The sequence below is a fragment of the Biomphalaria glabrata genome, chromosome 1 (assembly GCF_947242115.1).
Source record: "Biomphalaria glabrata chromosome 1, xgBioGlab47.1, whole genome shotgun sequence".
Lineage (NCBI taxonomy): Eukaryota > Metazoa > Mollusca > Gastropoda > Planorbidae > Biomphalaria > Biomphalaria glabrata.
This window is the reverse complement of record NC_074711.1, coordinates 75,813,575-75,839,633: the sequence shown is the minus strand read 5'-3', so window position 1 is coordinate 75,839,633 and position 26,059 is coordinate 75,813,575. Positions and strand designations below refer to the sequence as shown.

At 33.8% G+C, this 26,059-nt stretch overlaps 2 protein-coding genes across 3 annotated transcripts in view; one reads left to right on the top strand and one right to left on the bottom strand.

Annotated features, from left to right (window-relative positions):
• Positions 1-3,054: 3,054 nt before the first annotated feature.
• On the top strand, positions 3,055-16,226 carry LOC106072605 (vesicular integral-membrane protein VIP36-like). Its single transcript, XM_056014889.1, has 9 exons — positions 3,055-3,225; positions 8,039-8,154; positions 8,726-8,840; positions 8,969-9,051; positions 9,386-9,553; positions 10,097-10,211; positions 11,902-11,954; positions 12,157-12,214; positions 13,571-16,226. The coding sequence occupies exons 1-9, from the start codon at positions 3,099-3,101 to the stop codon at positions 13,732-13,734; spliced, it is 999 nt and encodes a 332-aa protein (XP_055870864.1). The 5' UTR covers positions 3,055-3,098; the 3' UTR covers positions 13,735-16,226.
• A 633-nt stretch (positions 16,227-16,859) lies between these two features.
• Positions 16,860-26,059, bottom strand: part of LOC106072606 (uncharacterized) — an 86,954-nt gene continuing 77,754 nt past the window's right edge. For both annotated transcript variants that reach the window (XM_056014875.1, XM_056014877.1), the window contains exons 8-10: positions 25,825-25,976; positions 25,194-25,304; positions 16,860-21,195 (exon numbers count right to left, since the gene is read on the bottom strand). In XM_056014875.1, the coding sequence (XP_055870850.1) occupies positions 20,857-21,195; positions 25,194-25,304; positions 25,825-25,976 (602 nt within the window). In that variant the 3' untranslated portion in view covers positions 16,860-20,856. The remainder of the gene's footprint in view (positions 21,196-25,193; positions 25,305-25,824; positions 25,977-26,059) is intronic.

Here is a 26,059-nt window from a genome sequence, read left to right as displayed (position 1 = left end):
TTACTAAGTGGCCTGAAGCGTATGCGATACCAAACCAAGAGGCCACCACCATAGCGGAAACACTTGTGGAGAATTGGATTAGCCGATTCGGTGCTCCCAGGGAGTTACACTCCGACCAAGGCCGAAACTTCGAATCCAAGATCTTTCAAGAGACGTGCCAGGTACTGGGCATCGAAAAGACACGCACAACCCCTCTACACCCTCAGTCAGACGGAATGGTGGAACGATTTAACCGAACACTGGAACAGCATCTGTCGAAAGTCGTCGATGAACGTCAAGAGGACTGGGACACCTATATCCCAATGTTCCTTATGGCATATAGAAATTCGATTCACAGCACCACCGGTTACACTCCAGCAAAGATGTTGTTCGGCCGAGAGCTGCAACTACCGTGTGACTTGCTATTCGGGATTCCGGGAGATGTGCCAGCCTCTTCAACAGACTATGTCGCACATCTCCGAAAACGGATGGAGAAAACTCACGCTCTAGCCCGCAGAAACATCAAGATCAACAGTGACCAGATGAAGACAAGGTACGACAAACGGGCCAATGCCGCTGGGTTTCAGGAGAACGATCTGGTGTGGCTTTACAATCCACAAAGACGAAAAGGCAAGTCCCCAAAGCTTCAAGCAGACTGGGAAGGACCCTACCGCGTGATAAAAAGAATCAACGATGTCGTGTATCGAATACAGAAGAGCCCAAGGTCCAAACTGAAGGTCGTCCACATCGACAGACTCAACAAGTACTATGGTGAAGCTGGATCTGCCCGGGACGGACAGATCTAAGGAGGGGGCAGTGTTATAAACCTGGTGGAGGCACAGATGGGGGTAGTGGTGTGTGTGTGGTCAGCCGACGCAAATCGCCCCAGGCCAGCGCTAGACGAACGTTCAACCGTGACGAGTTACGACGATCGTCCGAGACGAGTATCAACATGGTGGTTCGGGAAGGATCGACGCCGTGAACAGAGCTCAGGAGCGTCACGAGGGTTGTAGTCATCTGACACCCAGAATGGTCGAGCGACGTTCTGTCCGGTTCTAGAAGGCCAGTAGGGACCCTATATAAAGAGCGAAGGTATCAGAGACGAGTCAGTCACAACTTCCCGATCTACAGTTCGTTACAACGGCTCAGTACAAGTCCGAGGCGAGACAGAGAGAGACCAGTGCAAGAGTTGATACGACGGAGAGATATTTGTACAGTCTTGTGTTACGTGCTGCCAATTGTACAGTATTGGCTGTTATTTATTGACATTAAACTATTACGTTATTTTGAAGCCCAGAGTTGTCAAGTTCTTTAAGCTGGTGGTGTCTGGTGCAGTTTGCAGAGAGCCTGGATAGTGAGATTCGCAACAATATATATTGTGTTTATCTTTCAATTTATTTGTAAATTGTAAATTTGAGGATTTCGGTCAGGCTGGAATGTCCACCTACGTTTTTATCCATTCTCAAGCAGTTTAACGTGGGACAATAAGGCCAGATCAGACACAATGGTGACCTGTCACTTCCCAATAGAAAATGGCGTGAAGCAGGGCTGTGTACTTGCTCCTACTCTATTCGTTATTTTCTTAATGCTGTGTCAAATGAGGCAGAGATAGCACGAAGGCAACTACATCCGGTTTCGTTCAGACGGCAATGTGTTCAATCTTCGACGTTTAATATCCCATACAAAAAAAAAAAAAAAAAAAACAAAGGAGATGGTCATAACGAAGCTTCTCTATGCCGATGATTGCGCCCTGCTATTATCTATAAACCTCAGGAAAACAGAAGTCATGTTCCAGAAGTCACCCAATAAAACCTACTCAGTCCCAAAGATAACCGTAAACGGACAGCCCCTTAACGTGGTAGACCACTTCACAAATCTGGGTAGTATATATATAGTATCAAATGATGCCTCACTTTCAAGGGAAGTTGATAACCGTGTGGCCTGGACCAGTAGTGCTTCTGGACGCCTTCGGGCGAAAGTTTGGCGGAATAAATCTGCCTACAAAAATCAATGTCAACCAAGCGGTGGTTCTCTCAAACCTTCTATATGGATCTGAGACATGGACACTATACAGAAAGCAAGTAAGACTACTTGAGTGCTTTCACCAAAGATGTTTGCGCTCCATTATGGACATACGGTGGCAAGACCGCACTACAAACAGCGATGTCCTTGCAAACGCCGGTATGTACAGTATGGATAGACTTCTTATGGTCCGACAGTTACGCTAGGCAGGGCACGTATCCCGTATGGGATACGAACGTATGCCTAAAGGCAGTCTTTTTGATGAGCTAAAAGGTGGTCGACGTAACAGAGGCGCCCCACGGGAACGCTTCAAATACCAGCTTAGGCGTCAACTTGCCTTGACTGACATAGAAGAGAGCACCTGGTTGCATGCGGCCTCAGAATGAGATAGCTGGAAGTCACTCACAAAAGCCGCGGGATACACATTTGAGACCAAAAGAAAATCCGCTGCCGAAGACAAACGCAGACGGCGAAAAGAAAATCCAAATCGACCATCTGTGGACAATGGTTATAATGCTTGCCCTGGATGTGGCAAAATATGTAGGTCACAGCTGGGGCTGCCCATCCACGGGAAATACTGCATTCCTCACTAATCTTCGGACTCGAAGACAAGCCTTAAATTATTATTATTATTTGGAAAACTTACTTATGAATCAAATAATGTGTATTTAAAAAAAACCTAATCTTATTTAAACATCATTTCAGCAGTGTCTCAATATATCGAGGTATATTTGCCGGACTGTCGTCTCGATGGTTCAAAGTTCGAACCCAACTGCCAACTGCTGACTTGTCTTGTCGTTTGCGGGAGGTTTAGCCCTAAAAGGATGGATCCTGCTAGTAGTTCTATATGAGGCCCGTTAGATGCCCCTACCGGTCTATTTGGGTACCGGCCCACTGGGCATTTGCCCGAATGCCCATATAACCTGTCCCGCCCCTGGTCTTAAAATGTGATAAAATATGTGAGAACCACAAAAAAAAAAAAAAAAAGCAACTACGTGGGTCGTTTTTATAGGTTAGGTTTAAATTTTAGCACGGACTTGCTACTTATAGTACACAATGTACAGCAACAACAGACGGAGTTATTTTTAGTAAACAAAATGGCAGTTCACGTGCTGTGCTTTTTTATTTGGACGTTTTTACTTATATTTGTTATTTGTGTCGACGGAGAATGGAACACAAAGGATTTTCAACGAAGAGAGCATTCTCTGATTAAACCATATCAAGGTACTACAAGAGTTAGAATCTAGAATATATAGATTAATAGATCATTTACTTAGGAATCTCTCTAAGACTAAACTAAGACGACCAAGTTAAGGTCTAACTTCTAAGTCTAAGTGACTAAAGTGACAACAACTCTAACTTACCAAGTCTCTACTCTAGACTCTACTCTATCTATTAGATTATATAATTATCTAGTAAGTAGTTTTAGACTTAAAATTAAAAACAAAAAGACTAAGCCGGGGCCCGGGGAAGAGAGTCTAGAGTACTCTAGAGTCAAGATTAAGAATCTATTCATAAGTCATGATAAGTTCAGATATAAGTCGATAAGACTAAGACTGCTTTATTGATCCTTACGGAAATTTGTTGTCATTACACTTACAAGGACTCTTTTCTCATATAATTTATAAAGACAACACAACAGAAAAATACACATAAATACAACAGACACAACATAAATGATAAAGAGTTCATTCAGCGACTACACTGTACACACAGTCAAGTGACACAGGTCGGTGACAGGTATCTTGGTGCTTTTCATGTTCCCTGAATTAGGCCTGATCAATTTTTATCATCAATGAGTGGCGGTGATAGAGATAGAGACAATAGAGTCTGACCGAGTGAGGTACGAATGACTATGAATTTTTGTACCGCTCCGTTCTTGTTTTGATTGACAGCAGTCGCCCACTTTTAAAGTTTGACTAGTTTTGATGGAGCTGGTGGCCATTGTCTTCCAAGATTTTTTTGATTTTTCTTAATAAATGATAATTCAGTATTCTAGGAATCTAGAGTATTCTAGAGTAGTTTATTTATTCCGGACATTACATGAATTCGAACACTCGCTGTTTTTTGTGGTCATTACATCTTTATTTTGATATTTAATATGAAACTAGCATGCTTATATAATACAGACGTTACTTCAATACTGCTGTATAATATGCATATCCATTTTCCAATTATTCTGACCCAATTTCCTTCCATTTAGCTGTCTTTTTATGTAAGAAAAATTTTTTTTCAAATTTGTAAGTCAAGTTTTTTTTTTCCCTTTGTTACCAGGATGACTTTACCTCTTCCTAGAGTTCAAGACTAGAGTAGTTTATAATGCTATTCAAACACCTATAGGTCAAAATTTCAAAGTTTGACTTGGACAGCGAATTATTTGACAATGGTTCGACATAGAAAAGAAAATGAAGTTGTATCAAAATCTTCTTAGTATAATAAGGAGAATAAGGATGACTACTTATATTTGTACCCCTATCATATATTTATTATAAATTATATTTAAGGTCAAAGAGACCATGGGTTTTCATTTAATTCTGACAAATTTGACCCACATTATTTGATTCCGGACACCCTAATATAATTTATTTCAGAGTCTCTTTAGAACTCTATATTTAGGCATCAGACTCAGATTTTAATTCTATACTAACATTAACTAAATTTTAAGATCCCCCAGGCATAGCCCCTCACATGAAATCATTAAATAAAAGATTGTTCAGAAATGAATGCTGTATAATGTATAATATTCAGTTATGAAAATAAAATCGATAATTTTGAACCGTAGGGGAGTTTAAGCTGTCCTTAACTAGACTGTCTTGGTGACACTAACTTTGTCTTAATTAGAATCTTAGGAATATAGTCTTAAGTCTATATTAGTCTATATCTATAGAATCCTAGATCTATGTACTTAGGTCTATGTAGCTAGTGAAGATAGATCTGCTTACTACTCACTACTACGCCTTACTAGGGTATTAGGACTGTAATACACTACTCACTAGATCTAGAGTTTAAACTAGATCTAGATTACATTTTATTGATAATAGATTTTATCATTATTCTTGAATATTCTAAATCTAGACTCTACTAGACTAGATCTAGTAGATTCTAGTCTAATTTACTTAATGGTCAGACAGGGTATGGATTACAATTTTTTTTCTAGAGTTGGTTATCCTTTAGAATGCTTTTAGATCTATATCTATAGTAGGCCTAGCTGTCGATTTAGACTTAGATCTCAATAATAAGTCTTAAGACTATAAAAAGGGTGTATTTGATGTTCCTACAGTTAAAATATTATTTATTGTTTGCCGCAAATGAATTGATTAAAACCAGTAAATATTGACCTAACTCACTAATCAGATTCCCACTATAAACAGCAATTAAACACCACCATGTGGCTCACTAAAAAATTTGGAACAACCCCATTCATAATATTGCATAGAAGCTTTTGGCAAAAAATGTTTAGCATTTTATAATACTGCTACTTTCAGTTTCAAATATTTACTCCCATAACTTCTACCAGCATCTTACTTTACCCTCTTCAAATGCAGACTGACTTTATCTAAATAGTTGTTAACAGCATCATTTGTTTTGATAATCAAAGTTATTGATATCACATGACCAGAAAACAGGGATGTGTGTTTCAACCCTGACCACATGTTGAAAAGTTTTAATTAAACTTTTTAGTTAGTAACTAAGTAATTAAACTACGATTTTAACCGAACTTTTTTTTTCTAGTTAAACAATAGCCTTAATTCATTTTTTTTAGTTAAACTATAAGTTTCTAACTTTTTAGTTAACTTTTGCCCATCACTAAACTTTTAAGCATCCTCCAATGGATTGACCCTTAAGAGGTTCAGCTTTTGAATTCTGTATAAAGCACCCTTGATTTTACTTTTTTTTTCATGCTTTAATCTTAAAAATCAAGCAATGTACTGCATTAGACATCACAAACATTTCTTTAGACCAGTGGTTCCCAAACTTTTTTGTCTCGTAGACCCCTTGCCATGTTTTCTGGTTTTCGGTAAACCCCCTGCTCAACTTGCACATTTTTGCAAATTCATCAACATTTTTTAAACAAATTTCTAACTGTAGTGAGTTGAGGAGTGAAAAAGTAATTTAAAACTACACAACTACGGATATTATGATTAATATACGAATTTGTCGTTCTATGAAGTAGTCTTTCCAACATTAAATTATTAATTAATTAATTAATTAATATGCCTTAAGTATCATTGTAAAAGGTTTCGCATAGAGCAGTTTTTTTTGTATTTCTTCATCTTTCACGTGTGGCTCAAATGTTGAATCTGCTGAACTGTTTTCATTAACAGGAGATGGGTCAAAGGCGAGTAACTGGAGCCTAAACCAGTAAACTTTGAGCAGGAAGGGCTCATTAGCCTTGGCTTGCTACCCATTTAGCAGAAGGAAAACTGAATTCAAATCTCTGCTGCCTTGCTACTATAGCCAAACATGGGAAAGGTCACGTGGGTCAACCCTAAGGAAATATAAGGAGACGGTGACCATTAGCGCCATGTATTTCTGTGCCGTCCCCTCTTCCTCTTTCCTTGGGGGTTCCAGGTTAGGGCTTGCCTTGTTATGTTGGTTGCAGGCTTGCGAAGGGTGTGAACTATCCATCTCCAGCGTCTCTGAAGGATATCTACTTCAGTGGGCTGCTGCTTTGTTCTTTGCCACAGTTCCTCATTCAAGATCTTGTCTGGCCAGCGGATCATAAGAATTTTCATCAGGCAGGTATTGATGAATAGCTGGATTTTTTACATGATGGCGATGGTGGTTCTCCAGGTCTCCGCGATCTGGAAGCAAATGGGCAAGACGTGGCGACAGTTGGAGAGATTCGCCCAGAACCGAGATGCCTGGAGGAAGCTGGTTGGTAACCTATGCCCAGAAGGGACTACAGGCATAGATGAGATGAGATGGTGACCATTAGACAGTTTGTAGCACACAGTGCTACACCTTGTCAGACCTAACTGTATTTATGTCTTTTGCAAAGATTTCTTAATTTTAAGAAATTTTAATTTTATAACTCATGCCATCGAAGTGACATTGAACTGTATTGTTGCTTAAAGAAATTCTTTTAATAATAACAGATGTAGGTTTGTGCAAAACGGCTGGTAGAATCAATGTTAGACCTTTGCTGTTTTCCGTATTTTGCTATAAGAAAAGAAATCTTGTAAGACTCTCACAAACCATTATCTTTTCTATATGACGTCGAACTATTATTTTGCGGGTCTATTTTGAAGTGTTCGAAAGTTTTTAAAATCTTTATTTTTGTCAGGGTAGCATTGTCTCAGATGATCTTCCAGCGAACCTGGTTCATATCGTCATAAAAGAGTCACTTAGGCTTGTTCGACAAGGAAGGAATGAATCCCTATTTTAAATAATTAATGCTGTACTGTCTACATTTCTTTTTTATTTTCTTTGTTCTAAATATTAGTTACATGTAGACAAAATTAAGCTATTTAAATAAGTATTGAAATTGATTACAACAATTTTTCATTTGAATAGCAGGATAAATATTTAAAGGATTAACAAAGGTACAAATCATATATTAGTGTATGAAATAATTACATTAGTGGAATGTGAACATTAAATGTGCTTAAATGAAATCTATTATCGTAGACCCCCGTGGGCATCTCATGGACCCCCAATTTAGATTTTATCTTTCATAGACCCCTTGGAGGTCTTCGTAGACCCCTGGGGGTCTATATAGACCACTTTGGGAATCACTGCTTTAGACCATTAGTTTCAGGCCTAGAGAAAAAAAAAAACCTTCCATTCCCTTGTTTTAGTAATTCTGTGGTGAATATTTGTATATATAGAGGAGCAAAATCATCATCTCTGTAAATTAAAAAAAAAAAAAAATTTAGTTGTCTTGCTTTGAGATGGATATACATTGATTCAAAAAAAAAATTTAGTTGTCTTGCTTTGACATGGATATACATTGATTTAAAAAAAAATATTTATCAAATAGTATCAAAAATTAATAACTAATTTTATGTACTATTTTCTTTTGTGATGGATTAAGGATCTGGAATGAATGTACCACAATGGGACTTTTTAGGAAGCACTATGGTGACCAACAACTACATTCGTTTAACACCAGATAGACAAAGTAAAATGGGGGCGATCTGGAACAATGTTGTAAGTTTTCTCTCGTTTTTTTAATTTTTTCATTCAAAATACTTTGATATTTCTTTTTAAAAGAAAAAACAAACAAGAAAACTGCTCTTTATTACCTAAATAAAAATACATAACATCCATAGAACATTTGTATTACAGAATATACAACGGTAGCACTAGGTACCAAATTTTTAATGAGAGAAAATGGTGAATTAGATATAGCAAAATAAGGGACAGCCCTAACCAGGCTTGAACCAGTGACCCTCCAACAACTTCACCTAGCAGTGACGCAGAGTCAAGCAAACTAACCATTAGACCATCCATATTTTAAAAAAAAAAGATATTTTTTTTTATCGATGGTGTTCACAAGCATTTACCTGCCACCCAAAGGTCAACAGTCACATACCCCACCCAGCACTGCCACGCCCACCAAGAAATACCCACTTTCACCAACAATCCAGAGCTTACACAAAAATAGCCTTTAGGCATGTATAAGATAAATATTGGCACATTTAAGCTGTATAACTCTCTGTATTTGCTCATTTCTTTGAGAACGAAGAAGAAGAAGAAGCTCATTTCTTTTGTGTTTCAGCCTTGCATTGTGCGAAGTTGGGAGCTCCACATCCAATTCAAAGTACATGGCAGTGGAAAGTCACTATTTGGTGATGGTTTTGCTGTATGGTATACTAAAGACAGAATGATAGCTGGTTAGTTACCAAAAGTAGAGCAATTTCTATTGCTTGACATTAAGAATTACTAAATTGTTTTCTTTTTTTCAAACAAATTTTTTTAAAATGAATTCTTAAATAGGACTATTTGTTTTCTTTATTCTCAGGATCTATTTTTGGTAACAGTGATCCTTTCACTGGACTTGGAATCTTCTTAGATACTTACAGTAATCATAATGGCCCTCATAATGTAAATACGTTTTTTAACAAATTTCATTGAATGTGTAAAAGGATTGTCGATTCATGTACATAGAATATAATGAAAAATATTTCTTTCTAGTTCCGTCTATTAAACATATATAAGTATGTTGGGGTATCTAGCTTCAGGCACCTATTTATTTTTAAGTTGCTTGCTTTAAAAAAAATGTATTTCTTTTTGGGTGTCACCCCCTGATGAGTGTCACCTGGTGGGCACAGCACCCCTTGCACCTTCTAGTGATGCCACTGGCTATAGCTATGTGCATTAATCAAACACCCTTAGAGGGCTAATTTTTATAATGTCAATTTATTCACCTCTCTTGCAGCACAACCATCCTTATATTTCTGCCATGGTTAGTAATGGCAGTTTAAAATATGATCATGATACTGATGGCACACACACTCAACTGGCTGGTTGTGAGGCTCAGTTTAGAAATAAGAATTATGAAACTTACTTGGCTGTCAGATATGATGGAAACACAGAACAGCTCACAGTAAGTAACAAAATGTCATTTGGAAATGTTTAATCTTTTTATTAAAATAAATTTATGCATGCAGAGCTTTTCTGGCAAATTTATAGCTTTCCTTAAAGATGTAAAGGTTTTTTTGACTAGTATTGATGGCTGCATTGTGGTGTGGTATGCCCTTTGGACTGACATCTCGATGATAACAGGAGCCTTGCCCTGCAGAAAATTTGGATTAGTATATGATAATCTTCAATTCTGAAGAAAAACCTGAAATGTAATAAAACAAACACATTATTAATTGTCTACTATTTTCTAAATGTAAATAATAATTACTTTCAACAGTTATTAGGAATATTTCTGTCTAAATGGGATGGAATTAAAATTGAACAAAGTGTACGAGTGTTTAAGTCACTGAGAGCATTGTTGAAATTCATCTAACAGTATTTTTAGCCGCATCATTAGGGGAAAGTGTAAAGATTAACTACTGGCCACACATCTCTTTACTCAGACACTGAGCTATTTAACTGTTGCTTTTAGATGAAACTTGATAAACTTTTAAAACCATTGCAGGTCTCAACTGACATAGATAACAAAAGTGGCTGGAAGGAATGCTTTTCTGTGAATGGAATCAAGCTGCCTCTGGGTTATTTCTTTGGTGTATCAGCTGCAACTGGTGATTTAGCTGGTAAGCTTTAAATTTTATTAAACATTAACAAGTTAATTAAAATTGCAAATGATCTCACCCTTATTTGACAGCCAAGCTAAACTTGACTATGTTAACCACATTGTAATCATGACAGTCTTAGATTTTTAAAAACCCAGTTTGTTCAGCTGTTTCCTTCTAATGGTACCATGATGGATGGGTGTTTATCCTTGGCTGTTACAATAGAGGGGTTAAAGTCTAGGGTTTTACAAGATACTACTCTATCCTTAAAGGTGTGTGTATGTGTGAGATGAGTATACAGGATAGGTTCTTATCCCAATGGCAATCAATTCTACTTGAGGATACAAAGAAGAAGAAAAAAAAATCCCCCCTTCCCCTTTTTTTTTTTCAAAAATAAATTTTATGCAAATAATTCTAGTTATATCTATTAAAAAAATAGAAATCTAGTTATATCTATAAAAAAATAGAATAATTCTAGTTATATCTATAAAAAAAAAATAGAATTATGTTTTCGAAACAGTCTGTGAGATGGATTGAATTAATCAAAATAAGTACAAAGTTACCAATCCACTTAAAGCAAGTGGAGAAAGAAAATAGAAGAATAAGCAGCTGCAGGGATTAAGGAAGAACAACTGAGATGGCCAAATTACAGGGTTAAAAACCTTGCACAGCCAATAGTAAAAATATGTACACATAAAAAAGAAACAGCATTAAAGGGAAACTCCGCATCGGTTTTTCAAATTTGAGTTATTGACATATTTAAATTCTGTGAAAAAGTTGTAACAGTAAACATTTTACCATTTTTTATTTAAGGCTTAGAAACATTTATATTTAATAAATTAGTCAGTAAATTCTTGACATCTCAAAAGAAAAACGGGGTTCTTTGAGATTTTGTTTTTAGCTTAGGCAAGCGTCATTTCCCTCAACTATACTGAAAGGGAAACTAGATTTAACTAATCGTATCACTTCATTCTTACAGTAGCTGTTAGGCTTAGCGACGGCCTAGTCCATAGCTATGGTACAGTTATTTAAATATTTAGATAGATCTAAAAGCATTAGGATAACCAACTCGAGAAAAAAAAGTAAATTTTCACCTAAGATCCTCCCTGTCCCAAGAAGTAAACAGATTGTGTGTCTTATTCTAACAAACTGTTCAGTGTAAGTCAAGACTATGTGTAGTCAGTCATGACAAGACAACCAAGCGATAGTGTTTGTTGTGTGTTGAGTGGTCAGCAAGAAAATACACACTGCCGTGGTTAGTCAAGCATGTAAATCTACTATTAACACACATTTTTTCTTTGCTTACATGATCTAGATCTAACTCCATAGGCTAAGATATATTTCTTTTACGAGAATGTAAACTTTACTGTATGGTTTTCTGTTACAGTAAGTCAATAGATTACATTGATAGGTTTGTGTGACTTCACATAGAAACCTGGTGAAAGTCTGATTATTTTGGATGTGCAGGAAAATTACGTCAGAAAAACATCAATTACTAAGTTATTATTGCAAATAAAAAAAAAAGAATTATATATTCATTATCTGTAAATCAAAACACATAATTAAAAATTGACAAAATCGTCGGAGTTTCCCTTTAAAGCTAAATTGTATACTTATTCAAAGCTAAAAATCTAAAATTGTTGTGTTATAGCTTTGATTATTCCAAGTTTATTTTTTAGGCATTTAACTATTTGTTTTCTTTTCTGTCTAGACAATCATGATATCATTTCTATAAAGTTTTATGACTTGGACACTGAGGAATCTGTAAGTAGTACTCTATTCTGTACTAATCTAGCCAGATATTACTATATTACTAAAAAAACAACTAAAAATAATAAGGATTACTGTGCAAAAAAGTTCATTCATGACTATCACACCTTCTAAACTATAAATCCTTCAAAAGATCTTTATTTCATTGTTTCACTGATTGGTAACTTTTTTTTTTTTTTTTTTTGCTTGGTTTTAGAAAAAGAGTTCATCCTATTATGGCCTACCTGAAGCAAAGTCCATGGAAGCACCCAGAGGTACGTAGAAAAAGAAACACAACTTGTAAATAAACTAGCCTAACATTACATTAGCCTAACTAACATTATATCATTGATAAGTATCTTGTAATGCTCACATTTGAATTGTGTAAGTAAAATAGTTAAAATTTAATTTTAAAGGTAATTTAAAATAATAAGGCAAATTAATAGAAAGGGTAATTTTATATATTGGAGTCATAACAAGCATAACTGCTATTTCCATGCTGCCTTGGAAGGGAATTAAATTCTGATATTCATCATAATGCTTCATAGCTCTGATAAAGATCAAGCCTAGCTCATGCAGCTGGAGGCAGTCATGGCTGACTTGTGCCCTTGTTCCTCTAACCCTTGCAGTGAGGGGTTGCACTTTGGACCTATCTGGGCTAATTATCTATTGGTCAAGTTTTCTCCATGAAAAAGTGGTGCAGTAATATAATAGAGCTGACAGAAGTTCTGATATTCTTGAAGATATCTTAAATTTGTGTAAAAAAACATACTTTATAACAATACTTTCAAATGTAACACACTATCAGGGATGATAGACTAATGACATTGTTATAATGCCATGGTACTGTTATTTTGTTTTAATCTTTACATAATAATGTGGTAAAACATGACTCTTAAAAGCTTTCCTACTCTATTTGTATTTCTGTATTTCTCACAAGATGTTGAAAAAAAAGTTTTATCTCAAGTAGTGCATGTTGGATGAGACTTTAATTCTCTTCCCAGTTGTTCACTCGTAAATATAAATCTGAATATACAATCTAATTGTTATCTAATTTTAATTACAGACATTTCTTAAAAAAAACAAAACCCAACAATATTATTATATCCACTAAATGAAAAAGATTATCAAAACAAAATGTAAAATGAAATAGTAAACAAAAGCTCTTTGTTAAGATGTACTTAAAAAATAAAAGTTTGTTATTGTTGGAAATTCCAACTAATTATTTAATGGTGAACACAAAACAATATGATGACATCCCAACTAAATGGTTTGCGCTTGTATTAATCATTTTTTTTTAAACTAAAAATTTCATAGGCTGTAGTTTTTTCAAGGCCAATTTACAAATCAGACTTTAATACACATAGTCATCTCGGTTGCATGAACATGAACTCTTATTATAGTTAACCAATAAATCTGAACTTCAGGTTACAAACTTTTGGTCTTGTTCTTTTTTTTTTTTTGTGAGAATGTCAATTAATAATATTTAATTTTTTGTGTATTAAGAGAAACATTTTAAAAATGTGTCATCAAAGTAATTTAATCATTACTTAATAATTAACTTTACTAATTATTAATTATTATATATTACCATTTTTTAAAATACAAGGAATTGATTTTCTTATAATCAGATAGAATAGATGACTCCAAGGGATCTTACCTACTAGAAAACCTTACTGGATGGAAGCTTTTGGTCATCATCCTTCTTCTTGTGATTGGTATTGGTGTATGTGTCATGGTTGGACTCATTATATTTCAGAAGCAGCAAGAGAATTCCAGGAAAAGGTTTTATTAAGCATCTACATCTTAGCAAGATAAGTAGCAGAGAATGAAAAGCAGTTTATATAAATTAGCCTGTCATCTTTCATAATTCAAAAAACATTTTCATGTATTCAATGTCATAAACATTCCACAAAATCATATGCTTTTGGTCTTCCTAAATAATTTAAACTTTTAGGCATAGGAGATTTACCAACACATTTATATGTATAACATTAAAAAAAAAAAAGAATTTGTATAGTTAGTTAAAAAGTGCTTGGCCTATAAAAATGTGAAAATCTGTCTAATTTACTAAATCCTTATTTAAAACAATATTAGTTTATTATAATTAATTTGTGCAAACAATAAGGTAGTATTAATATATTTTTTTAAATTTTTTTATTGTGCAGATAGATAAAAATGTTCTATCATTAAAAAGATGTTAAGTGAGTACACTAAGTATGTTCAAGTGGAAAATAAAGTTTTTTCTTTCCAGACTAGAGCTCAAGCTAAATGTTCACATTTATTTGTACATCGACCTCACTTTTTTTTGTGTGTGCAAAGAGTCTGCTTATTTCTATTTGCTTGTTTTCATTCTTATCCAGTTTCACAATGATAGTACATTGATATCAGCATAACCACGGAAAGACAAATCATTTTAGTCAGTGTGTGCGACCTTCATATAAACATCAATGCAACTTTGTGTTAAGTGTGATGTTAGTTTTAACCTCTTTTATTTTACAATGACCTCTCAATACTCCAACATTTGGTGTCAGTTGTATCTAAGAAAAGTTGTCATCATGTTTTAATGAAAGATTTAAAAAAAAATATTTTTAAAGATTGAATTTTATTGCATTACAATATTTTTAAAAATCCTATTTATTTATTACATTTGAGAAATAATGTTGTGTAACATGATGGAATACAGGTTATTTTTCAGCAGTGCCTACTGCCTTCAACTGTGAAGTTCTTAGCTGTCTGTCACATTTTTTTTGTTCTTAGTTACACATGATAACTAACAAGTGCCAACTGTTTTTTTTTTTTTTTCATATTTATTTTATTTTGTTATTATTTTCTAATAAAAAAAATATTTAATAATATTCTATTTCTTCTTTCAGATTGTAAATTTTTAGATAAATGAGAATGTGTGATAAGAGTATGAGTGATTTAGTTGTAGGACCTGTAACATATTTGGGACACTAAAACAGCACTCATATCACTATATTGTTTTAATCATGTTGTTATCACTTACATTGTGCTTGAAACTTTTTTTTTTTTTTTTTTTTTACTATGAAATGCATAATGATGATGTTGTAACCAAGCCATATTTGCCTTAATATGATCGGAAATAATCTTCCAGACAATGTAAGCTTTTTTTTTTTAAAATAGAGCTTTTTTTTTTTCAAACTGTCTGCATTGTTTTCTATAGAGAAATATGTGTATAATAGTATAATATGATCATTAATATTAAATGGTTCTTAGGTTTTTTAGGCTGATTTCTATTATATATCTATATTATATAATATATTGATCATAATTAAAATTCATTATTTATAATTTTTAAAAATTAATTTTATTTTGGTATGAGAAGTGAACTATTAAAGATAAATTATTGATCATAAACTATAATTGATATTAGGTATTAATTTAGCATTTAGTTGTATGTGTTTAAAGATGAAATGTGTGTGCTGTTGAGTTGCTGCTGGCATATGAAGTCCTTGATTTAAAAAACCAAACTAAAGCGCTAGGTGACCATCTTCATCTACTGCTAACCATACACTTTGTGTTTCTGATCCTGTTGTGATGCTGTTGGGAATAGCAATGGAGGTTGATATGGTACATGTTTTTTTGGAATGAAGACAAAGCTAGAAAATAATTTTGTAGTTAGATTTTTAAGAAGACTGTATTGAAAAAAAGAGTAATCTATTTATATATATTTTTGGTTGTATATTTATTCTTTTGATGACAAAAGAGTCTAGATCATAAATTTAACATTTATTCCAGTTGTATTTATTTTTTTTTTAAATATAGTTGCTTTCTTGTGTGTAGAAAAACAACAACTGCATTTTGTTTTTTCAATATGTTTGTGGAGTGACTGTAAGTGCTGACATTAATCAATGATGTTCATCTGTCTGTAAATGTGATGCTGTTGTCAGCATATTGTTCAATATGTTTGTCTGTATATGTGATGCTGTTGTCAGCATATTGTTCAATGTGTTTGTCTGTCTTTATATGGGATACTGTTGTCAGCATATTGTTCAATGTGTTTGTCTGTCTTTATATGGGATACTGTTGTCAGCATATTGTTCATTGATCTGTCTGTAAATGTGATGCTGTTGTCAGCATATTGTTCAATATGTTTATCTATCTGTAAATGTGATGCTGTTGTCAGCATATTGTTAAATATGTTTGTCTGTCTGTATATGGGATGCTGTTGACAGCATATTATTGAAGTGTTATGTCTTATCACTATTGAGGTGTTGTGAACTACAATATCCATTTGCATGAAAATAAACAGTTTCTACCTGAGACTTGGTATTTATATTGATTTTACATTTTGTGCTGCTTTTGTCTTCTTTTACCTATACCATATATATTAAATATGCTGTGGTGTTCACATTATTTTAAGCTTGAAATCATGTTTATTAGTTGATATTATATTTATTTTTTGCTTAGTTACTTCAGAATCTTATTTAGTAAGTTCTAAATGAATAGTATATACAGGATTATTGTTAAAACCATAATTTTGATAATTTTTTAAAAATTTGTAATATTAACATAAGTCATCAAATCATCTTAGAAATTTGACCAAATATTAGAGATATGATTAGCCTATAGGTTTTGCATTTCTATATTCATTAAGAGAATTTCAGACTAAATATGTTCAGAGGGTGTTGAGTTGAATTAGTTTTCTGTTTTTCTTTAACACAGTCATTTTAAAATGAGTTTCTATGTACCCATAGCTAAATGAGTCAGAGGTAGGTCATGTTTTTACAGATTTTTTACATTCAGAAGTGCACAACTTGAATCCCAAGATCCAGAAAGTGTCTTCTCCCTTGGTAATACAAGTAATAAAATATCTCCATATCAGATTTTCTAGCCTTGTTCTGTGAGCATAACATTTACAATATATAGAAATGAAAATAGCTATGTTTCAAGTAGTGTCATTTATTTAGTACTTTTGTTTATTGGTTAATGCAAACTATATTTACAACAAAAAGTTTTGGTCATTTTTTTTTTTCCTAAATATTTCTTTTTTTACACTTTAACAAAAAAAAAAAGTTCTATAGTAAACAGCTTAGAAAAAAAAAAGGAATTGTATCTGCAAATAATATGAATCAACACTAATCCAAAACATAATCTATTCAATATTTTGACATTCATCACATTGCTAATAAAAAATAAGTAGTCCTATATAATGACATAAATTAAGAAATAAAACTATTAGGCCCACTTAGGCATGATTTCATTATTGTAAAGATGATAACATCATCAGTTGAGGTAAGTAAGAAGTGATAAGGAGTACAAGAGTTGACATTCAACTTCATAAATAGCACCATGGATTCAAGAAGTGGTTTCTTTGAAATCTTGTCATAATTTTACTAATGAAATGAGGGTTCACTTAGGTGTTTGTATCTTTCTTTCTATCTATAATAATAAGGCTTTGTATATACATACAGTGGAATCCAGATAGTTCCAACTCACTAACTTAAAAATTTTTAAAAATTTGAATTCATTTAATTAAATTCTTTTTCCTTACTTTATACTTATTTTAAAAAAATATGTTAATTCAAAATCTGTTATGCCCAGTTCTAACATTGCCAATACAACATCAAACATATTCCATGTGCTGTATGCCTTTTCACCCACCTCTAGAAGCTAGTGGGTTTGTGGTCTACACCAATCCTTTAACTTGCAATTGATCCATTTATTGTATTGGCTTGCTTGTCCCTTACACCTAGACAATATGCACTGTGTTGTAATAATAATCACTAGCTAGATGAATATTTTTAAACTAATGGCATCTTCAATTTCTATATCTATATATTGTATGTGGTTGTGAAGTGCATCTTAGAACATTTCAACACTTGATGTGTAAATAGCATACAATAAACAAAAAAAAACAACAGTTAAACCAGAACACAAATGAAAAATTCCTAAGTTATCATGAAACATTTTAATTGAAAAAAAAAAACTCAAGGTGAGGTCAAGCAAAACTGTTCATTATGCTTGTAATTACTTTTATATAAAACAAAAGTAAAAAGTGCTATTTAAACAACTGGCAGTACAAAAACAAAAAAGGTTAAAACAACTTTTGTTCATGTTATTTGGTGTACAAAAAGATGGAAATCATATTTACACAAAAAATTCCTACAAATAAAATATAAAAACATAAAAAAAAAAAATTAATTTAAAAATGTTAGGAAAAATATGAAGATATATTCTAATATTAATTAGTCTTTTTATGACAAAAAAATGCATTCATTTACTTATATGCAAAAAAAATATTTATTTATTCAGACAACAAACAGCCCTAGAGGCAAGTAGGCCTACTGGTAATTGAACATTTTCTGGCATGTTAGGAAAAATATGAAGATATATTCTAATATTAATTAGTCTTTTTATGACAAAAAAATGCATTCATTTACTTATATGCAAAAAAAATATTTATTTATTCAGACAACAAACAGCCCTAGAGGCAAGTAGGCCTACTGGTAATTGAACATTTTCTGGCATAAACATTTATATCAATGTCAACATGTCATTAATTTTTTTTATTTAATAATTTTATGTTTCTTTATTACAAGGCCTTAAATATACAGTATCTTCTATTTAAATTGTACTACAAATAAATCAATATAAGAAAACTTTTTTTTTTTTTTTAGAAAACAGCTCTAGGTAGGCTTCACATATTTTTGCATTCACATATTACAAAAGAAGTATACAGTAAATGATATTCTGAGAGGTTTTAAGAAACTGGTTTTGATTGTTACTACTCATATTAGTGATGCATTAAAACATTTAGATCTATGGTATATAGGAAATTCTATAGCAATAAAAGTTTGATGTTTGAAGTTAAAAATCATGATTCCTTTTTAATTTTTTTACAATAATAAAACATTGTCTTTAAATCAGACAATGAAGAAATAGTGTTATATGTTATGTGAATTAATACCCCAGTTGTGAGCTTCATACTTTGCCACTATATCTGAAGAGAAATTTAACTTCTTTTTTTTCATCTTTTTAGAGTTATTGGATTTGAATAAAACAGAACAAAAAATCACTCCATCACAATCGCTCCACTTAAGAAGATTAGCTTTAAAAAAAGAAAAAAGGTTTAGAAGTCATATTTTAACAAAGTGCAAAAACAAAATTAATAAATAAACAAGAATAATTTATAAAAAAAAAAATAATTAATTATTAATCAAGGAGGTGCGGTGACTGAGCGATAAAGTGCTTGGCTTCCAAACTGGGTGTCTCGTGTCCCGGGTTTGAATCCTAGTGAAGAATGGGAATTTTAATTTTGAGATCTTTGGATGCCTCTGAGTCCACCCAGCTCTAATGGTTACCTGACATTAGTTGAGGAAAAGTAAAGGTCATTGTTCTGGCCATATGACACCCTTGTTAACCATGGGCCACTGAAACAGATGACCTTTACATTATCTGCCCTATAAATCATGAAGGTCTGAAAGGGGAACTTTTACTAATTATTAAACAAATCTACATAGTATTTGCCTCCCTTTCTACCTTTCACATTAAAGTTGAAATTAATAAACATTTATAACAAATAGTGAAATAAAATAAGGCACTGTGTCATGGTGAGTTTTTTTTATTTTATGTTTAAAATCAAGTATACTTCATTCATACAAAATAAACAAATAAAATGTGACATGTTTTCATGACAGTCATAATAATATACATTTTTTACAAAAGAAAATTGATTAAACAAAACAAAAAAAAAAGGAAGTGGATAGCTGAATTATTATTTGCTATGAGCCTAAATAACCCAAAAGAATTTTTTTAAATATTCAAGAAAAACAGAAAACTAATTCTGTCTATAATTAGGAAGTGCAGCTTTATGACACAAATGTGATGAATGTTGCTTTTAGATATCTGAATTAGAGATTAAAAATGATTTATTAAGATTTTTAAAAAATCTAAGAACTGAATTTCAGAACCATATATTTTTCAGAAAATTTTAAAATGTAAGCATAATATTGTATTTCTAGTTTTGTATGTATCTAGCCACTGGTAGGGTTCTTCTTGTGTAGATAAGTTAGATTAAATTTGTGCAAATGTTGCTTTTCGAGCTTAAAACTACTTAGCTCTTATAACAGATTTTAGGAAGTTAAAAAAAATATTTGTAGTAGCATCATCTAAAGGGCTGCAAATTATTAATGCATTTCTGGCCAGGGCATAAAAGTTTAATGCCCACACTATCTCAATTTTGGGCAAAATACCTTTGACTAAATCTTTATAGTAATAAAGTATCTCATATTTTTTTAATGAATGAGCTAAAAGTGCTAAAAGTACAGCAATATAATAAAATATGGTTTCCAATTTAGTTAACCTTAACAGACTAACATATTTTATTTGTATGATTTTCCTCTTGTTTTAAAATGTATAATTATCCTTCTGTTTTAAAATAAAAAGGAGGAACAGTGGTTTCAAAAAAACTTTTATAAATCTACTTGTGGCTAGAAACTATATGCAATGCTAATATTCTGTACTGCACTATTGGATATAGTCATACATGGTTGCAAATCTATAAAAGACAAGCTTTTTGGTGTGTCCTGAATATAAAAGTAATAAAAAACATACTAGCTTTTGTGCATAAGAATCAAATTTATTTATAGTCTCTATTGCTTAAAGCAGAAAGTAATTTTTTTTTATATGATTTGCAACAGCGATCTTTCATTATGGCATCCTTGACATTATTAATTAATTTATTCATTTAAAAACTGTTCACCACATTTCTGTGATAATATTGTAGTGTGAAAACCCTCCCAATATAAGTAAGTAAAAAGTTGTATAAATAATACAAAAACAGGAAATATACTTTCACTAACACATTGGAAACATCTGAAAAAAAAATCTACTCAATTGTGTAACAATCTTTCAAGTCACTTCAAAGTTTCTCATATGTATTTTCAATGTTCTATTTTCCACTATGTCGTCTCAGATTCTTCCTGTGCTTTTTCCCACGTGTTTTGTTTTCACTTTGCACTGTTGGAAGTGGTTTGGTCGGCAGTGGTTTGATCTCGCTAACTGCAAGTGGAAGCGGTTTGATCTCATTGACAATGGGAGACAACGGCTTGCTTTCGTTGATGGTGGCCGATGAGAGTGATCTCTCTTCGCTTACTAGTGACGTTGTGTTGATGGCGACTTTGACTGCCACAACTTTCTTGTCCACTGGGCAAGGACCGTCTGTGACACTAACGTCGTCAATAGAAATGTCACCCTGGTAACCATTTTCTGTTATACCTTCAAAAACAATCTGAAAAAAAGAAAAAGAATCACAAAGATAAACAACAATGACCAGTTAAATGAAATGATTGAGAAAAAAATAAGATTAGGAACAAAGGAACTTAAGTTATTGATTTCTAATATTCAAGACCTCATACTTATTAGTTGTGTTTGTTAAGGCTTTGACATCGCGTATTTTATTGATGATAAATTTTGGATCTAAAAATGTATGATAGCCTATATAATTTGATTAAGCTACACATGAAAAGGATCATCCAGCAACCAGCTTGGATGACCAAGCGACTTTCCTATGGCTAAAAAGAGGGAGGTAAGTTCACCAAAGAAAGGTAACCATAACCCTAACCATGATATCAGTCCCACAGGCCATACTAGCAAGGTCCTGTTCAGCATGGAGCAAAGCTGTCCTTAAACCACAGACGGAAGCGATAATAGTCGAAGAATACGAAGGCTTCATTGTTGCACAATATAAGAAAGAAAATCCTTTAACTGGAAATATTTAATGAAAAATACAGTTAGTAAGAAACAGTGGATCTCACAAAGCACATTCAATAACAAATGGCATAAAGAACTGTACCTCACCATAAGAATCTACATATATAATTCTCTTCTTGGCTCAAGAGTTTGGACAAGAAGTAAAGGAAAGATTACCATTTTATTTCTGCAAGTCGGACTGGAGTTACCCTACGAAAAAAAAGGGGGGGGGGGAGAACAAGTAGTAGGCTATTCACCCAACACAAAATAGCAGGGCCGGATTTAGCCGTTGTGACCAATAAGTCATGGAAAGAGCTCTCTTTTTTATTTCTACCCCACGTAGTTTTAGCGGCGAAAAAAGAGGGGGGGGGGAGAACAAGTAATCTACTCTGTATTCACCCGTCACTAAATAGCAGGGCCGGACTTAACCATTGTGGGGCCCTATGCGAAACGGAATTCGCGGGGCCCAGTTTTGGTAGGGATACGGATTATAAGTGAAAAATAAGAGTTTATATTAGAAATTACATTCGTCTTTGCATTTTATTCATTATTTACTAGGTACAGAATTACCTTACGAGCCTTGCGTGTAGCGAAGTCATACAGTATATCATAAAAATTCTATTTCCTACATAGATCACGCTCAATAGCAGGAATTACCAAATGTTTATATCTATCTACGAGAATTGTTGACCTCAAGTAATTCTTCATTAGTTTGAGACTCGAGAAGCTTCTTTCATCAGATTCCAAAATTACGGGATAATGCCGTTTTTATCGCGCGTAGGATTGTCGTTTTCCATATTGAATGACACCCCAAAATGACAATTTTTGTGTATAATATTTCAGGAGATTTGTATGAGTTTTCTAAAGATTATAATAATTTCCGGATATTTCCTGGACTTTTTCGTATATTTTGCAATTTCAGGATATTTCCAGGAGCTTCTGGTAAATCGACAGGAGGCCGCTGGAAATCTGTTATAAGTTATAAAATAGTTTAATTTAATAATTTATACACCTAGAATTAGCGCGGGTCCTATGAAAATGCGGGCCCACTACGGTCGCATAGGTTTTAGTGGCCTAAGGCCGGCCCTGCCAAATAGTGGCGTATGCTACGCCGCCGGTCGGCTAGTATTAATTAAGTTCAGATTTCTGATCAAAATACAAGTAAAAAAACAACAACAACAAAAAAACAAACAACTCAACACTACAGAACAGAAACCACATTTGGAGTAAAACAAGGGAGTTTACTTTCTCGTACCTTCTTATAATAAATAATAACAAATCGGGAAGAATGTGCAAACTGCGGCATTCACTGCGGACTATTGCAAAGCTGCGTTTGCCAATAATATATAACTAATTGGCCTGAATGTAACAGAAGATGAACTCAGTGGTGTCACTCGGGAGGTGCGGGGGGCTGCCGCACCCTAGTGGGAAAAATGCACTCTTCAAAAATTCAACTTTTGATATACCATGCGCATTCGTAATTTAATTCTATTTGACTTATAATTTTCCTAATAGTAATAAATAATGCGTTGTAGATGTCAGGAGAAAGACTTTCAGGAGCTCTGAAATGCAGAAATACGCTTCGCCCCGGACAAATCTAAGTAAACTTACGGCGCTCCACAAAACATCTTATCTGACCAGTTGAGTGGCGAACGTAACATTTTTGGTTGTAAAATGTTGAGAAACACATAGTCGTAAGCCCCTCGCGAGCCATTCGACGCATAGGGCTGCAAGTCCTCTCCACAGAAATCAGTCTAAGGCGACTTTCACAGCCGAATCCCAGCTGATGCTCACGCAATTCAGGACTTCTAAAAAGGTGTGACGTCATGTTAGACGCAGACGGCCTTGTTTTTGCTTTCCTCTTTTCGGCTGACTTTGGTAAACGTGTTTTGTCTTGTCTAATGATATGTCTCACAAATCGCCACTTCCCAAGGTTCCCTTAAACGGCGAATAGAAAAGTTCACCTATTTAGACAGTGTTATCTCAAGCGTGAGCACCAGCTGGGAAGTAGCTGTGAAAGTCACCTTAGACTGATTTCTGTGGAAAATTGTGCGTGAAAAAAAATGTTCTGTTGGTAAAATTATTTCGGTATGTTATTTGTAGGATCCTTCTCAGATGTCACTGTTCAGCCATGTCTAGCCTCTTTTCAACCTTCCACGCCTTGAAGGGTAGGTGGCCATTGGGACAGGTAAAAGAAATAATTGTGCTAAATTTCAGCTTGATCAGATTGTGGGTATGGAAGATATAACGTGTACAAACTTTTTACCAGACAGAGAGTGAGTTGATATAAGCTTTGAAAAAAAAAAAAAGCCACTCATGCTAATATTGACTGTGATAATAAATTATAATGTACTGACAAACCCAATGATCTATGTTATTGACATGTCGAATGAACGAGCTAATGATAAGGGCAAGAAAGTGAATTAGTGGACTGAGAAAAAAAAAAGGGGGGGGGGTATTGAAAGCACGGTAGTCTTATATAAAGGACCAGTTGAAAAATGAAATTAGCAGTTACACAGACAAATATAAAAGTCCAGATCTAGATCTATATAGATTATAGAGTTCAGAGCTGGATTGAAGGGAGTGCAGTCGGGGCTACTGCACCGGGCCCGGGGTATCGACAAGAGAGAGAGGCCTCCACAAAATAGGTAAAAAAAAAATATCCTAATTTTGACGAGTCAGAAACGTTTACATTTTTTTAGACATTTTTTTTTCTTCGCATTTTAGTGACAATAGGCTACTTTAAATCTTAAGGTTGACAGCTGTAGTGGTTAAAAAGCGTCAGCTTGTAGCGTGCTCTTAATATAAAAATGCAGTTCCTGATTTATGGCAGTTCGTCACTCCTGGGCCTTATCCTCCACAAACTCATAAAATATACATAAAAAAAAATATGTATATTAAATTATTTTACTTTTTTTGAGGAAGGAAAATATGTTTCAATTTACAAGTATTCTGTGTCTTCTAAAATATGACATGCTTTTAGATATTAGTATTATTATTAATAAGTGTATTTTTATTAAAGGTTTAGAAAAAGTGTAAGGGGCCCCCACAAAAATTCTACCCAAGGGTATCCACATACTAAAATCAGGCCCAGATAGATTTAGTCCTTCTAATGTGTGTGCGTATGTGGAGGCCTATGTTTAAGTGTATTCTAGCCTACTATATTTCAACAGAGTAGATAGGGAGTTAGAAATTGGATTTTTCTTTAATGTACCGGTATTGTATAGCCATTGTGTTCGTTTGAATTACCTTTCAGACTTCAATTTTGACTTAATTCTAAGTAACCATTAAAAGATATTCTAAAAAGATATTTGAAGAGAAATCTCTTTGCGCCCGCAAACGTCACAGAATTGCCAGGTAAATGTTGGTTGCACCCGTTAATGATGAAGGTTCTTTGAGTGAGTTCGAGTTTAATAATTTCAGTTCAAGTTTGAGTCCTACTTTGGATTCGCACTTTTAGACCTAAATATGATGCTTGCGTGTGTATGTGTGTAGGCCTCTATAGGTGTGTCGCAAGTAAAGTGCTCATGTACGTACCTGATAACCTGACATGGCAAGTTCCTTGGGGATGGCCAACCTGGCATTAGACCACACGTCTCCTTGGTTACCATACGCCCTCCACACCGACCTTAGTACATCTCCTCGGGCCTAATAAGAAAAAAAAAAAAAGAGAGAGAACTGCACATTTACATCAATATATCTCAATATTGTAATCAAGCAAAATTAATTGGTAACAACTAAATAATTCATTAATTGTTTAATTTGTTTTACTGATTCTAGTTTTGTTAGGGAAAATGAATAATTGTGCAAAATTTCTGAGAATGGGAAATGGGAGAAATAACGTGTAAAAAATTTGTACCAGACAGACAGACAGACAGACGGAGTGAGTTGTTATAACTCATACGCTTTGTAATAAAAAGACCTAGATCTAGTCTAGACTGCACAATACTGCATATTGCAAAAAAAAAAAAAAAAAAATGCCACTGAGTGAAATGTAACCAAATAATGTACACCAATGTAATCTTCTTAGTCTGCCAAAAAATCCTGCCCGGGGCCTTCATATCCTATCCCCTGGTTATAAGACCCACATAGATATAATTCCTGTTTTTTTTTTTTTTTCTCCAAAAATTGCTTTGTTTGTTTCATTTTACAAAGGCATATCCTTTACCTGGGCATAGACGTTGAGTGTCCCTATGTGTCTACCATACATGTGATAGAAGAAGTCCACACACTGTTCACTCACACCTCTGTAGAGAGGGGAGTACAGAATGGCGTTGTGTCCTTTGCCTTTGGCCGAGGCTTCGATGTACATGAAATGACCTGGACGGTGAGAAGATAACAAAACAAATGTTCTAGAATTATGGGATGTGAGGCCTCTCGTGGATCTGGACCAGGGATAGTTT

Bases quoted from the DNA above. Each gene is read 5' to 3' on its own strand.
- LOC106072605 (XM_056014889.1), top strand. From the start codon at position 3,099: ATGGCAGTTCACGTGCTGTGCTTTTTTATTTGGACGTTTTTACTTATA. The intron at 8,841-8,968 runs GTTAGTTACCAA...CTTTATTCTCAG, and splicing joins TAAAGACAGAATGATAGCTG to GATCTATTTTTGGTAACAGT. The intron at 12,215-13,570 runs GTACGTAGAAAA...TCTTATAATCAG, and splicing joins GTCCATGGAAGCACCCAGAG to ATAGAATAGATGACTCCAAG.